The following is a 15,618-nucleotide window of genomic DNA, read 5'->3' as shown; positions in this document are numbered from 1 at the left end:
AGTTTTTATTTTAGGTCACGGCTGCCCAGCTGCAGTCAAATTGACCCGCAAATATTATAATTAAGAAATTGTGTACGTGCATTCCACAAGATAACAGAGTATCAACATTTTGCAGGTATCATGCTCCTAAGAAAATTTCAAGACTAACATTACAGGGGGTAGTTCACCCAAAAATGAAAATTCTGTCATCATTTACTCACCCTCATGTTGTTTCAAACCAGTTTGGATTTCTCTCTTCAGCTGATCACAAAACAAGATACTTTGAAGAATATGGGTAATCAAACCGTTGATGGACTTCCATAGTATTTTTTTTCCCAGACTATGGAAGTCAATGGGTGCAGTCAACTGTTTGGTAACCCATATTCTTCAAAATATCTTCTTTTGTGTTCAGCAGAAGAGAGACATTTACAGGTTTGTAACAACTTGAGGGAGAGTAAATGATGAGTGAACTATCCCTTTAACTAGTTTTTCCATCAACTCAGAAATTTAAATCAGTCAAAATGAACCGCAATATTTAAAACATATCGTAGCCTACAAAAAAGATTGAGCAAATTCATATGAATTATAGCCACCAATTTGCCAAAACGTAAAATAGTCAGGAATTACGAGTGTTGAAAATACTAAAGCAGCATATTAGAAAACTGTAACTGAAAGAGAAACTGAAAGACAATACAGAAATTTAAATCTGTTTATTATCCCATTTCAATTCTTACAAAAATATGACAAAATAAAAGAAATAAATAATCCCATTCCCTAATATTGTTTTCTTTAATAAAGAAAAGTTTTACAGTGAAACATTGGAAGAGCTCATGATAGGTTTGTGAGGTTGCCTTCAGAGAGGGAATTCTGTGGCCCCCTCATCACAATCAGTTCATATTTCACAGTTAGACCGAATGTAAAGCAGTTCTTACACGACAAACCTACGCAGCCTCGTAATGCTTTCAGCTAGCGGCAGCTTAACTATTCACATCTTTCAATTAAACAACAATAACGGAAACAGAAATGTCATTAGGCCAGAGCTGAAGGTCTGACTACATTAACTGGATGATGTGGACGGATGATACAGGGATGACAAAACATTACAGCAGCCTCACGGCATCGAAGATACCATGATCTATCATATTGCAGAGTTCAGGTCAAAAAGAAAGCAACAAACAACCAAAAATGCCTGTTACTAACAAATTATTCACCACTCGGTGAATGAGCATCAGACAATTAAAGACGGTTTATCTTTTACTCTTTTAAATATAACATATCCAACATATATCAAATTTTAAATTCAAATCAAGGAGGGATGTGTATTAGTTGTGGTAATATAACTAATATTTTAAGACCCAAAGGAAGTGTCAGGCTGTAAACATACTGCTGTGTCAGGCCAGGTTGTTGAAGTGGATGAATTTGTCAATGAAATGAAATAACTTAGTGGCTTGATAAACATGTACTAAACATAAAACAGATTCAAATCACCATTCAGGCCAAAATATTATTGCAACAATGTCTGCTCAGCAAATCCTGTCAACCAAATATAGAACAAATGCATAGCTTGTTTTATTTTTTTCTATGAAACTAAAAAGTAAAACTGTAATAATCCATTACTTGAGGCACCTCTCGTCTCTTCATGACCTTACACTGGAATATAAGCTCATACACACATTCCACTGCTTCACAGAAACCCTTCACAGGGTGTGACACCGTGACTTGTGTGACAGGTTTTTGATAGCAACAACTGAGTACATTGTGTGGAGATAAGACCCTCCCCTCAGTTGCTCAGGTCAAACTTACAGTAATTACAAGGAATTCTTTCAAAAACACATACTCAAACTGCCTCTAAAGACAGAGATGGTTTGTTTGAGAAACTAATACACCGTCCTTCACATTTCCAAACCGAAGCACGTGCTTAGCAGCTTTACACTAAAATAATGTGCAAAGAGGAGGCAAATATTAGTTTTGCTTCAGTAAAAAAAGAGACAATTATATAAATAGGTAGACATGAATTAATGCTGAATATTAAACTGGAGTAAAAAAATGACAGTATATTATTTCAGTAGTGTATTAATACAAAATAAAATACAGCATTTTCATATGTAATGAGGCCGGTAATGAGGCATCGTACTGCTTATATTGGCTTGCAGGATAATTCATATTTAATAAGTATTAAAGCATTATAATAATACCTGTGAAAGGTTTGGAAATACCAACTCATTTTTTATTATTACTAATCTCCAAATTTTAGAATGACAGGAAAGTCTTCAAAACTATGAAATAATACAAATGGACGTATGGGAATTATGTAGTGATCTTATATTTGAGCTCCTTCAAATTCAACTTTTGTAAAAATCAAGCATTGACAGCACAAGGTTTGACTGGAGATGGATGAAATGTCATCTGTCAAACACACAGCTGTCTCAAGATGTTTCAACACTATCTTGCTCACAGTTTAGAGAAGTTTCCAATCTGATGTAGTTAAGAGGGGTTAAAGTCTGCTCTGTGTGTAACATATCAGCTTGAAGGTTCAAAACAGAGCTATAATGATAAGAATATTGGTGGCAATGTAATGTGATGACCATCAAATTTAGGAAATGACACTCATTTTTATGATAGGTATCTATGGCCCTGTTTTCCTGGTATTAAGATGTGTTTTGGTCAATCGGATCACAATTAGATGAGGGAGACACATTCCCGTTTACATCTGGTGTTTTAATCCGTCTCTTTTGTCCACTTCCAACCACTTCTGTCCTAATTTCTTCGAGAGCAGGGTCTATGGGCGGCAAAATGTGTGTTTTTTTTTCAGGACTTTCGATCTAATAGACAACATAACCTTAAACGATTTACATATGAACATGCACGGAGACGACGGAAAAACAGTGGATGGACACACAGCTTTCGTTTCTGCTCTGACAGCCACAAGACCAAGCCGAACGCTGTGAGTGCGACAAAGTTTAAATCCCATCGGGCTAGTGCGCTTCCCATAATGTTCATGCATTAGGTTAGTAGGCGGAGAGTAGACGGTCTTTTGTGGCTGTTTGAACACATTCAACCACATGAGCGTCTACACCAGGGATAGGCAACTCCGGTCCTGGAGGGCCACTGTCCTGCAGAGTTTAGCTCCAACCCTAATTAAACACACCCTGAACAAGGCAATCAATGTTTTCAGGATTACTAGATAGAGGCAGGTGAGTTTTGGCTCAAGGTTGAAGCTAAACTCTGCAAGACAGTGGCCCTCCAGGACCGAAGTTGCCTGTCCCTGGTCTACACTATGAAAGCAATCCGGTTGAATAATTTTTCGACTACCTCTGGAAGTGGACGAAAGTGGACAAGCTCAAAACATTTTAGACCCTGTTTACACCTGTATTTAGCGTCATCCACTTGTGATCCGATCGACCAAATGCAGCTTAATACCAGGTGTAAACAGGGCCTATCCGGCCTCTCCTGCTGCCTTTGTGTACAGCACTTCACGATAGTGCCATTTGGATATGAATTTTGAGACAAAGAAGTAATCGACATCACACCCCCCCTTGCATTTGTCTCTTTGCAGTTTTCATTATTGATTTTTTTTAATCTTATTAACATGAAAATATTGCCATTCGGGGCCTATTATTCGGTATGGACTTACTAAACCACCAGTAGTTTTAGCTTGTAAAGTTGCTATTGCTCTACTAAACCAGCTGTTTTAAACACATACAACAGTTCTCAGGCCAAAAATCACCCATTGTTGGAACTGCTGCTTATTGTGTGATTATTGTTGTTATGATATGATGGAGGTCATACTGTGTGATTGGTATAAACTATTTTTTTTCTACTGGCAGCCCAATAAAATGTTACAATTATCAGACTAGTAATTAAACATTGCACTTTAAAAACCGTCAGAAACGCAGCTCATGCATTCCTATCTGGGTTGCAGAAAAGGCAATGTGTGTGTGATTAAGTGTTTGGAGGGGGGTCTTTTCTATGAAGTTCTCCTGTAATATAGCAAAGCATTAACCATTATGGGGCGAATTCACTAAACAGTTGCACCACTGTAGCGTGTGGCATTTCCGCACAAAACCATGCGTCTTGTTTACTAGCTGCAATCCAACTTAACCAGGTTCTATATGCGCCAATATAGCACTATGCCATGCGTATTTAAATTACGTCATTGTCATTCTTTCATCGTCAGCTCACTTTCTATCCAAATGAAGCGCTGACAGGAAACAGATTTTATTTTAAAATGGATGTTTGTGTGCATTTTCCAGTAGTAATTGTAGCAAGCAAATATTTTCTGACCTTTAAAAAAAGTTCCTGCTGTGAAAATTGTACCGTCCGCTGTCTCTAAGCTATTGTCTGAAAACAAGGCGCAAGTACTTTCGTGGCAACCATTACCTGATTCGCTTACTTAAGTGAATCGGGTGCTAAAACAACGCAGACAACACGTGCAAATACACAACGCTAATTTGTGGGCGCAATATATTCTAAAGCCGGAAGTAAACTTCTCTAGTCCGTGTTCCGCTCCGGTTTGCAGACAGTCAGCATGACGCAATTTTCGTCATTAGCACAGTCCGCTGATGTCCATGCACCCCATTTGCTTGGAGCCCAATTTTTGTGTCCACGTGGACTTGTGCATGTACAACAGTGCATGTGTGAGCGATTTTAGCGCTCAAAAAGAAAAGTCCACTAGGTAGCACCGAACACATCCATCTGTGCTCAGTCAATAGAGTACACTTTGAAGTGCTTACACACACAATTGTGTGTTAGATGGAGCAGAACACGGAAAATGAAGTATTCCCGGGCCTTAAGTGAATTCCCCCTTATCTATTTTACTTAACAGCTTCCAGGTCAAGTCTTACACAGCCTCAAAAACAGAAGAGGACCTTTCCCTTTCCACTCTCCCTCCCTCAGTGTTACTAAGTAGTTTCACACACTGTTTTTTAATGGAGATAATTTTCTTGTTACATTTTAGGACCTGAAGGATCAGCATCGGATGAGGATCCATTCTCCCCATTCTCTCCACAAGGGGATGGGATTTCGTCCGGGACCCCGTTGAGGTCGGACTTATTGGGGGGCTTGTCGTGCATCTGTCCGCCATCCCCTGGTTTTGAAGATTGAGCTCCATTTACACATGCCCCTCCTTCTGATTTCCCAAAGTTAAAGAGTTTCCCAGGATTGAAGGACTTGTTGGGTGATTGGGACCTCTCCGCCCTCTCCTGGACTGGAGGAACTGTTGACGTACTAGAGGAAGCTGTCGCAGTCTCTTTCTTGTTCTCGGGAGACTTCAGGAACTTGAAACTAAGAAAACCCGGTAGCTTGGGTTCACTACCCGTGGGCGACTGCGGGGAACGGGCTGTGCCGGACGAAAACTTGTTCTGTAGAGGGATGATCTGCTTCAGTTTCATGACATTGTTGTTACCGAGAAGTGAGCTGGGTCGCTTGGGTTTCTCTCCCCCAGAAGCGCTCCCCCCACCCCCTGGTCTGGTTTTGCCACTTTGGCTCTTGTCGTGGTGGTGGTCGCCACCCGAGGAGTCCGAGCGTCCATCGTCTCGATCCCGCCGGGCCTGATACTCCGCCTGGCGCTGCCGCTCCTCTTCCTCACGCTTCCTTCTCTGCTGCTGCTGGAAATGCTGCTGTGCCTGACGCTCATGCTTCTGAAAACACATGTCCACCAGCAATGAATCCAGTTGCTGCCACAATTCTAGAGTCAGGATGTTGCTATGCAGTTGCTAAGGTGTTCTGGGCATTTTAGTATGTTTCTATGTAGTGCTTAAGTTGTTCTAGGTCAGTGGTTCTCAACCTTTTCGACTCAAAGGGCCCCCATATGTCACAAAATTCGAAGCCCCCATATAGGCTAAGATATTGATAAGTTATTTTCAGTATTTCTGACATTATTATGACAGAGCTGCTTGTTTTAAAGGGATAGTTCACCCAAAAACTTTAATTACCCCATGATTTACTCAGTCTCAAGCCATCCTAGGTGTATATGCCATTCTTCTTTCATACGAATACAATCAGTGTTATATTAAAAAAATATCCTGGCTCTTCCAAGCTTTATAATGGCAGTGAATGGCCGTTTATGTTTTGAAGTCCATCAAAGTGCATCCATTCATGATAAAAGTAATCCACACGGCTCAGGTGGGTTAATAAAGGCCTTCTGGAGTGAAGCGATGCATTCGTGTAAGAAGAAAAAAATCCTTATTTAAAACTTTATCGACTAAAATAACTAGCTTCCGGCAAACGGCCGTACGCATCGATTTACGGCAAAAGAGTAACCTTTGACATAACGCATGACACATTGACGAACGCAGAAGCGCAGAGGATAGAGCAAAACAAACCACCAGTCATGAATTAGAAGTCTAAAACGAGAATTTTTAAAGAGAAATGTGGGAGGAGCTTGAGTTTGTTGCACAGCCCTGTTTGTTTGAACCGCGAGAAGCGTCAAAGCTTACGCTACTCCTACATCCTATGTCATACATTGTCAAATGTTACTCTTTTGGCGCAAGTCAACTTGCGTTGGCCATCTGCCGGAAGCTAGTTATTTTAGTCGATAAAGTTTTAACTATGGATATTTTTCTTACACAAACGCATCGCTTGACTTCAGAAGGCCTTTATTAACCCCCGGAGCCACGTGGAGCACTTTTATCATGAATGGATGCTCTTTTATGGACTTTAAAACAGAAACGGCAATTCACTGCCATTATAAAGCTTTGAAGAGCCAGGACATTTTTTATTATAAGAAGAATGTCATATACACTTATGGCTTGAGGGTGATTTTCATTTTTGGGTGGACTATCCCTTTAAAACATTTTTATGAACAGAAACTGGGAGTATTGATATATTAATTAACCATGATTAATTTTGTGATTCCAGTTTGCTGAGGCCCCCTATTGGGCCCCAGTCTTATGGTTGAGAACCACATGATTGTTCCCTCTCCCCACTCCCCTGCTGACCTGCACTCACATTGCATTTCATCGTTCCAGCTTGCCTCATTACAATGCAATCTTTTGTTTTGAAGAAAACAGGAAGAAATGCCTTCTTGCTAATAGTTTGGCTCATAGATTTATCACTTATGCAGCGATTTTCACTTAATCATGCTGGACATATCAGATGATTATTACAGAGGCAGCTGACCTTGGGAGGAATTAAAATTCCTGTTCATCAATAAGGTGAGAACCAGACCTGTTAATACTTGAATTAATCGAAAAGCGTACTATCCAAGTAGTAATTGAAGATGTTTGTTAATGTAATAATGACAGTAGCGAACACACAAGTAGTAGCTGTTTCGGCGCAGTTAGCGATCAGATCCGTGGTCCAACTGTTCCGTGCCCGAGTCATACGAACTATACTTTGGGGGTCAAACATGCATGGTTCAGATTGCCTGGTGTGAGTACACTCTTGGGGGCAGATTTACTAACAGCTTGCTCCTCTTTTGGCGCTAAAAAACTACTGTCAAGATTTACTAAAGACATGCAGTGAAAAATTAGCACTGAAGAGGTGTGGACAGTTATTTTTGAGGCTGATTTTATTACATATGCATTTGTAGGAGTTTCCCTTTCGGAGGCAAAATGTATAAGAGCAGAGTATTTAAATAAATCGCGCAACGTGATTTATTAAGCTTTGCGCTAGTCAATTTACTGGTATTTTTGAGGCATTATTTACCGCCCAAAAAAGTATGTCTTAAACCAGATGATAATTTGTGCTACTCTTGGTAGATTGTGTTGGTCATTATGGAAATGATCCGGCTGAGTCTGTTTTCTTTCATTTGTGCGTTGTCAGAACTTTCCACTCCCATCTGTGTTATTTTTTTTATTGCGCTCTCACAGTAAATTGCCTGGTTTAGTAAATCTAAACATTCTTTGGTCAATCACTACTACTAATATAAAACTAAATACTTAAATCATCAGAATGGCTCTTGAGGGGTTGGGCGGTGGATGGACTATTACCTTAAATGCCTCTTTGCGCTGAAACTCCAGCTTGGCCATTTCCTCTCCCACCCAGCTGGGGATGTCTGGTATTGCCACATGAATGATATACTTCAGTAGAACTGCAAAGTGCTGGTCATAAAAGGAAAGACAGAAAGAAGAACAGAAGCCAAAGTCTGTTTATTATTATTTCCCTCATGTGTGGTATAACAAAAATCTGAATACAGTTCTCCTGGAGTCACGGCGCAGAACATACAGTCTTTAACACCAAATCCTATAAACAGAAGAAAATAGAGGGCTTCAAGTGAAAGAGATCAGTTCAGAAGGATCTTCAGACTAACTGGCATGGTTTGAGAACTGAATAGAGGTATGGTTCATAATTGGCCTGGAGACATAGAAGTGTTAACGATAACTTTTTAAAAGTTCATGACAAAGCTACACTCGTGCTTTCAGCCCTGAGGGTGCCATAGCTTTTTTTTCTAAAGGCTGGAATAAACTACACAACTTTTGCCCCGATATGCAGTTTTAACAAGGTGATTCTAGTTGCTGAAAGGCAGAGTCGGTCTGCATATTTTGGGCAGTCAGAATTGGCAGATTTAAGAGAAAATTGTGCATGGACAGATTTTTTAGCATCATACTATGATTCCATCCAGTATGAAGAAATCAAGCATGTTTGATATTTCCAACGACTGGAGCAGATTATAAACACTCGCCATCTTGGCAGCGTGTCACTCCCGGATAACAGAAAATGGGCAAAGAGGTGGGATTAGCTGAGGTGACGTGACGGCTAACAGACAGCAGACAAACGGCTAGTAGTGACAGCAGCGGCAATCCACCTGTCACTCAAGTGGCCACGCCCTTAATTATGCAGAACTTTAAGGCTTAATATAATTGAAACGGTTGAGTTATAAAAAAAATTCACCCCTAACAGTTGTCATGAAGGGCAAAATTAGCTATATAGACCAATATATAGAATTTTTAGAATTTGGGGAATATTAACATAGAGGTTCTATGGGATTGACTCTCTTTTGGAGCCTGTCTCTTGCGGCCAGTCGATGAATTGCAGTTTAAGTCACTTCCGTGTTGGATTCAAGAGAGAGACCGGAAGGTTGCCGCTTGGACGGAACCCATCATGGAGGGCCGGAAAAAATGCCAGACTTTCTGTCGAGACGTCGTGAAGCAGCGCAGGCGCGGCGTCAGTTGTCATCCACTATGACACACTGTGCGAGATAATCGAATGATTCTTTTACCATTGTCGTTTACAAATAATCACGACATCCTAAGACAAATGGATCGTGCCAAAATTGGGCTGATTTTGTGTAGTCTGAACTTGGCATTAGATTTATAGGGAGTGTGTGTATGTGCGTACCTCTAGGATGACGATGGAGATAATGGCCATCTCAGGACTAAGCCAGGGAAACAGTCTCTGTAGCTGCCCACACTGACCAATCAGATAGCAGTTCACTATGATGGCAATCAGACCCATGGCTTCCATAACTGTCTGTGCAATGATACAGGATTTTACACAACCTTGTGATTTAAAGACACTCCTAGAACAATGTCAACTGAACACATTTGTCCTTTATGTATTTCAAAGTACTCGGGGTAGTCTAACCTGCCACTGTCCGATGCTCCCCACCCTCAAGCCGAAAGGTCTCTGTAAGCTGGTGCACAGTTTAAACGCGTCACTCCGGATCTCAATGATATTGTTGATGAGGGCACACATGGCGGCCAATGGGAAGGCAGATGAAAAGAGAACCACATATCCAAACTGGACAAACATCTCCTGGTAGTCCTGAAATGTGTCCTGGAAAGCAGTTAAGAGACTTTGTTTTAGAAGTTTAGAGGTTTTCTGAAAGTATGTCAGTTGGAAGTATCTGTTTGACTGCAGGCGATAGAATAGCAGTAATCTAGAACACACAGATATTCATTGTTTTCTGATAACACACATACATTACAGAGACATTTGCAGTAGCCTCCTTTAGTCAGAAACCATTGTGTTCCATTTTAAATATTGTTAAAACATTATATAAATGAACATTTAAAAAAGTCTATTATGCTCACAAAGACTGCATTTATTTAATCAAGAATATGGTAAAAACAGTAAAATTGTAAAATATTATAAAAATTTGAAATACATGTTTTCTATTTTAATATAATTTTTCAAATGTAATTTATTCCTATGATCGAAGCTGAATTTTCAGCATCAATACTCCAGTCTTCAGTGTCACATGATCCTTCAGGAATCATTCTAATATGATGATTTGATGCTAAATAAACATTTCTCATTATTATCATTGTTGAAAACAGTTATTTCCATTTTTATTTCAGGATTCTTTGATGAATAGAAAGTTCAAAAGTACAGCATTTATCTGAAATAGAAAGCTATTGTATTTATGTATATATTTTTGTATTATTTAAAGGTTAGATTTTTGTGAATATTTTGAATGAAAAACTAAGAGGAGAAACTGGAAAAATGTTCACAGTCAGTTTTGCTCATATTTACAATGGGTGCCAATATTTCTGGAGGCCACTGTCTGTTTACACAAGTCGGCTTGTTTTAATGAAGATGAAGGTGAACACTGACTTTTCTGAAGACATATTTAACTAAAGATTCAGTTAGTTTTGAACATTTTCTGTGAACAAACGACTGTACGTATGGAGTGTCTTCTGACCTGGTACGTTTGCATGCAGCTCTCGATCTCGGCCTGTGTCAGCGTAGCGGTTTCTTGCTCCTCAGGAGGATCCATCCATGAATCTCTCTTCGTCTTACTGTCAGCCCTCTCTAAGCTCCGCCCCCTCTTCCTGAGCCTCACTGACGTGCTGTTCTCAGCTCCTGTTGTCAGCGGCTCCCCTGCCAGTTCCTTCATCTCTGGAACCCCGTTTTCATCATCATCATCGCACATCTCAAAAACCGAGGCAGGATCCATGCCCCTCTCCACCATGGTGGGGCTCCCCTCCTCCAGGAAGCTGTCGTCCACTGGGCTGACGCAGCTCGCGGACTTGCGGTCCACCTTCTCAATGAAGCTGACCTTTCGCAACTTCAGGCCGCAGTCAATGAGGCTCTCTGATTCGTTCTCTTCTTCGCTGTGCCTCTCCCCAGGCTCCTCGTCCACATCCTCGTCTGGGACGCCACAGCCACCATTGAGACACATGCGTTCTCGCCTCTCTTGGGGGCCCTCCTCACCCATCTGTGGGCTGCGCAGACCTGACCCGAGCACAGTGGGGTCGCTGGGTGAGACCTGTGCTCGTCCTGCTGCGAGTCGCCCGTACTTGAGCAGTGCAGACACCAGCAGCTCCCAAACAGCCCGCAGCGTGAGCTCACCCAATCGGTGCCGCTCGGCCAAGTAGGGCTGCAGGACTTCCTTCATGTTCTGCACAAACTGCCGGATAATCAGCAGTGTGGCCAGCATCTACAGAAATAGGGACACCAATTCCCAATTTCAATTCCAATTTGATCTGAGTAATTTATTTGGTCATATTTAAGTTCAAATGTCCCTTTTGATTACATGCGAAATTCTGGTCCAGTCAGAGTCTCTCACCTCTTTCAGACGCTCCATGTCTTTGAGGTAGAAACCAATATAGAAAAGGCTGAGATAAGAATTTACAAACTGAAACTGAGAAAGAAAGAAAGAAAGAAAGAAAGAAAGAAAGAAAGAAAGAAAGAAAGAAAGAAAGAAAGAAAAAGTTTTAGGAACAAAATAAGAACATTTTAGATATAAAATGTTGAATACTCCAAAATGTATACGTATATATTATTGTTTTATAAGTACTTACAAGAACCATTTTGATGATGAGATTTTTCTCATAGGCACTCTGGAGTCTGTAGTTTTCTGTGGGAAACAGAAGATTCAGACATTAGTATTCACCTCACAGAGGCCTGACAACTAGCCTGCATTCTTTCTCCTTCTCACTCCTATGTTTGGCTTCTGGAAGGCTGTATTCCAAAAATCCAGACCATTATCCATTTCAGCCTTGCTACTTTTTTACTATTGACTATCAAAACAAAACCTCCTGAATTTAGTGCACAATTCCGTCCTAAAATGTTGTTTTGTTGAATACAGTGTTCATGAACAGCTTAAATAATGAATTAAGCAATTTAGCACAAAGATACACATTCAAGTGACAGCTGCATTGAGTGAGTGAATATAAACTGGCTCACCCATGTCATTTAGCCAGCAGGCGATCTTTCTGTACACCTCATCACACGCCGTCACAGTGATGGCCAACATGATTTTAGGGATAAATCTTGCTACTCGTGGAAGCTCCTTAATCCCCATCACAAATTCCTGCCAAACATCACTCCATTACAACTCACATTATATGAACTGGTTTCTAAGTATTTGCACTGAATAATATGTAAATCCATGTTGTTATTACTTTAATTATTTTGATCATATATTATGATGCAACAAATATTATTATTGTTTTTTTTGTCCATGCGCTCTACGGTAATGTTTAATGCTTAATGTTTTAAGTAGCATAAAAACATTTTCTTTAAAAAAAATTGCATCCCTCTCACATACCCTTAAAATGAAGATTTTTTTTGTGGCTAAGAAACTATAATAGAACTTTTTTTTAAGTCAACCTAACAATATTAGGTTAAAATGAATGTAAAAGGCAAAGTGTATATCTTAAGGTCCTGTGAATTCTTAAATACTTCACTATTTTTAATCACCTTTTTGCCTTTACATAAAATCTTCCTGTGGTGTTATAAAATATTTTTTACAAGTACAAAAAGTATATTCAGCTAAATTATTAAATGTGTGTTAACAGTGTGTAACTCACCTGAAGCTCAAAGCAAACGAGCATGGCCAGAAATACAAAGCAAAGGCATAATATACAGACAGGAAAGCTGACCAGCCATCTGAACACCCTCCTCCTCCACGGAGGGTAATAAAACTCTTCACAGCCCGTCACCGGACTGCACCGCTTCACACCCTGACCCGAAGAGCAATAGAGAAAAAATATTTAAAGAGCAGTTAAAAAAAAAAGATGTGTTTTCAGACAATTAATCTGTCATTACCCTGAACTGAGGTCTGGGCTCCTCCAGGGACTCGGCTGGGGTGTCCAGTGTTCCCCACTTATAAGCGAGCTCTGCCCCTCTGCGTTTCCAGCGCTCCAGGAACAACGTGGCCCACACCACATTAAAGAGAGCAAACACCACACAACAGATATCCCTGCTGGTCTGAGAGGATAGAGACAGAAATATAGATCAAATGAACAGAATATGGACAGTAGTAGACTCCAATATAAATTGTAACAATTCTCAAACTAGTTTTAGCCTGTTAATGAATATGGCAATGTTAATGTATTTGGTCTTGGCGGATTAGATCTGCTACACTGCTACAGAGCAAGTATGGACTTGCTACTGCCATTAGATACACAGACACGCTGCTGTGAGTATGTAAGATATGCTGCTGCATGAACAGACATACTGTACAGAAATCCTGCTGCAGATCTAGGCAGGTGGAGGGTTTCAGACGAACTCTGATAGCACGATGCAGGACTAGCTTAGAGCAAAATTTGGTCTTAATTGTCTTAATGAGCAGAATGAATCAGACTATTTAAATGTTGGGCAAGTAATCTCATTGGCTCCAGGATCAGCAGAGGCCAGTCAGCTTGTGTCATGCGGTAATGGTGTAATTGCTAACAGATTGCATGTAAAGGACCGTGCCATCAAGCGTTTCATGTCTGAACTAGATATATCATCACACATGTGGATTCCATAAATGACATTTAATTCAGCTTTAATTTATGGTACAGTTTCAAAACTCTTGGAATATAGCGGATGAGTCACTTTTATGGAATTTTATGGTGTTTAAGTGGTCAAATACCTGATCTGATTCTGTAAGCATCCACAATACAAAGCCAATAACAGCTGGATACAACATGGAAGTGGTGTAGAAACCCAGCCAGGCAAAGTACATGGCAATCTTCGCTCCAAAATAATCACAAATATCATCTAACAGAAAACAAAGAGTACACAGACTTAGACCAATCATTCAAGTAGGACTTTAGCAACAAAGTGACAAAATCAATAATAATCAGTAATGAAAATAATCAACAATGAATTTGTTTATTGATTAATCACACTTGCATGCTATGCACAGAAAAAAACTGTTAATCAGAATTGTCGTTTTTGTCGTTAGACATTAAATGTAGGTTTAAAATATAATTGTATTTTATGAGAGGACAAAGGGACTATTTTAATGGAGTATAAATGTGATATAATTACTACGTTCATATGAATGTGTGTGTATCTAGTACCAGTTAACATTTAGCCTGTGCTTTTGTTAATTATCATTTTTAATTGAGTGATTTTAACTTCTTAACTTTAAAATGGTAAGCGGGAATCATAACAGTAGGCTAACGCTATACATTATGTGCTAAAAGGGTTGAAAAATAAATATTACATTACAATCAGTTGGAGTTTTTTGTTGTTTAGAATGTAATATTTATTTTTCAACCCTTTTAGCACATAATGTATAGCATTAGCCTACTGTTATGATTCCCACTTCCCGTTCAAGGACTCTTAATTTTGAAGTATATTTTTGTTCTCATTGTTTCTGTTTTCTCACTTCCTGGTTTAGCCACTGTTTGCCTTCTCTGTTGCCTTAGAGATTGATTTCCTTCACCTGTTAGCCTCTGTTATCTCATGTACTTAAACCCCAGTGTTGCCTTTGTTCTTTGTCTGGTGTTGTCCCTTATGGTAGCAGCATCATGTGTGTGATGCTCAGTTCAGTTTTACCTGTCTTGCCCTTGTCTTGATTTATCGTGTCTTCTTGTCGCATATGAATTCACTGTTTTTGCTTTCATTTCATGTACCTGGATTTATTGTTTGTTAATAAATATAAGTGATGTGAAGTCCGATTCATTTCCACGAACTGGTTCTTTCAGAGAGTTTGTTTCAATGAACCAGTTAAAAAAAAAGATTAATCGGTTCCTTACGTCATCACGTAATGATGTCACTACTAATTTATTTTCTAACAACTCAGTGTCATGTTATATCTATGAAACATTCAAATAAAGTCATTTGTGTGAAGGCATATTGCTGATTATTGCCTTTCATTCACTTCAGTTAATGGTGTTTGTGGTCACAGTTTCATTCGCTGATCCATCATGTCAGACACGACTGACTAATATAGAGTAACCTTCATCTTGGATAATATTCCTAAAAGTTTCGCACCTACAACACACATTACAGACATTTGATGCAAAAACGCAGATATGTTCTACATATCTATAGTATACAGAAAGAATAAACCAGTCTTATAAAGTAAATTTTTGGGCACTTTTCAGCTGGTCAGTCTGGGAGACCCTCTGACCACCCAGTTAAACACCAGTTGGCTAAACTGGGAGACCATCTAAAGGAAAGTTAACAAAACCAGCAAAAGTGTTTTTCTTTTCAGCAGGGTAAGCAATATTACTTCTCAATTCACAAAACAACAACAAAGCTGACACCAAAAAATGTGTACTACTACTAACCTAGGGGCTGTTTCTCACACACGGCCTGCACCCATGACTTCATCAGCTGTCCCAGAATCCTCTGCTCATGAAGCGGGAAGACTTGCTGGATCACACCTCGCGCCCTCAGCTCAGGAACTGGAACATACACACACAGTGCACGCTCACTAACACACACACACAACATGAACAAGTATTCAAAACTTTGGTAAAACTTTTCCTTCTAGAAACCTTCAGCAACATATAAAGTGTCAGCCTGCAC

The 15,618-nt window shown here is 39.8% G+C and overlaps 1 protein-coding gene across 1 annotated transcript in view; it reads right to left on the bottom strand.

The window, feature by feature from the left end:
- Nucleotides 1–672: 672 nt before the first annotated feature.
- Nucleotides 673–15,618, bottom strand: part of ano8b (anoctamin 8b) — a 30,095-nt gene continuing 15,149 nt past the window's right edge. Inside the window, exons 6-17 of the mRNA XM_082156355.1 lie at nucleotides 15,378–15,494; nucleotides 13,727–13,854; nucleotides 12,916–13,077; nucleotides 12,678–12,830; nucleotides 12,052–12,178; nucleotides 11,667–11,722; nucleotides 11,432–11,506; nucleotides 10,565–11,302; nucleotides 9,505–9,696; nucleotides 9,259–9,390; nucleotides 7,911–8,021; nucleotides 673–5,618 (exon numbers count right to left, since the gene is read on the bottom strand). Coding sequence (XP_082012481.1) covers nucleotides 4,926–5,618; nucleotides 7,911–8,021; nucleotides 9,259–9,390; nucleotides 9,505–9,696; nucleotides 10,565–11,302; nucleotides 11,432–11,506; nucleotides 11,667–11,722; nucleotides 12,052–12,178; nucleotides 12,678–12,830; nucleotides 12,916–13,077; nucleotides 13,727–13,854; nucleotides 15,378–15,494 — 2,684 coding nt within the window. The 3' untranslated portion in view covers nucleotides 673–4,925. The remainder of the gene's footprint in view (nucleotides 5,619–7,910; nucleotides 8,022–9,258; nucleotides 9,391–9,504; nucleotides 9,697–10,564; nucleotides 11,303–11,431; nucleotides 11,507–11,666; nucleotides 11,723–12,051; nucleotides 12,179–12,677; nucleotides 12,831–12,915; nucleotides 13,078–13,726; nucleotides 13,855–15,377; nucleotides 15,495–15,618) is intronic.

Source organism: Leuciscus leuciscus (assembly GCF_965113295.1).
Source record: "Leuciscus leuciscus genome assembly, chromosome: 23".
NCBI lineage: Eukaryota > Metazoa > Chordata > Actinopteri > Cypriniformes > Leuciscidae > Leuciscus > Leuciscus leuciscus.
This window is presented reverse-complemented; position numbering and strand designations above follow the sequence as displayed.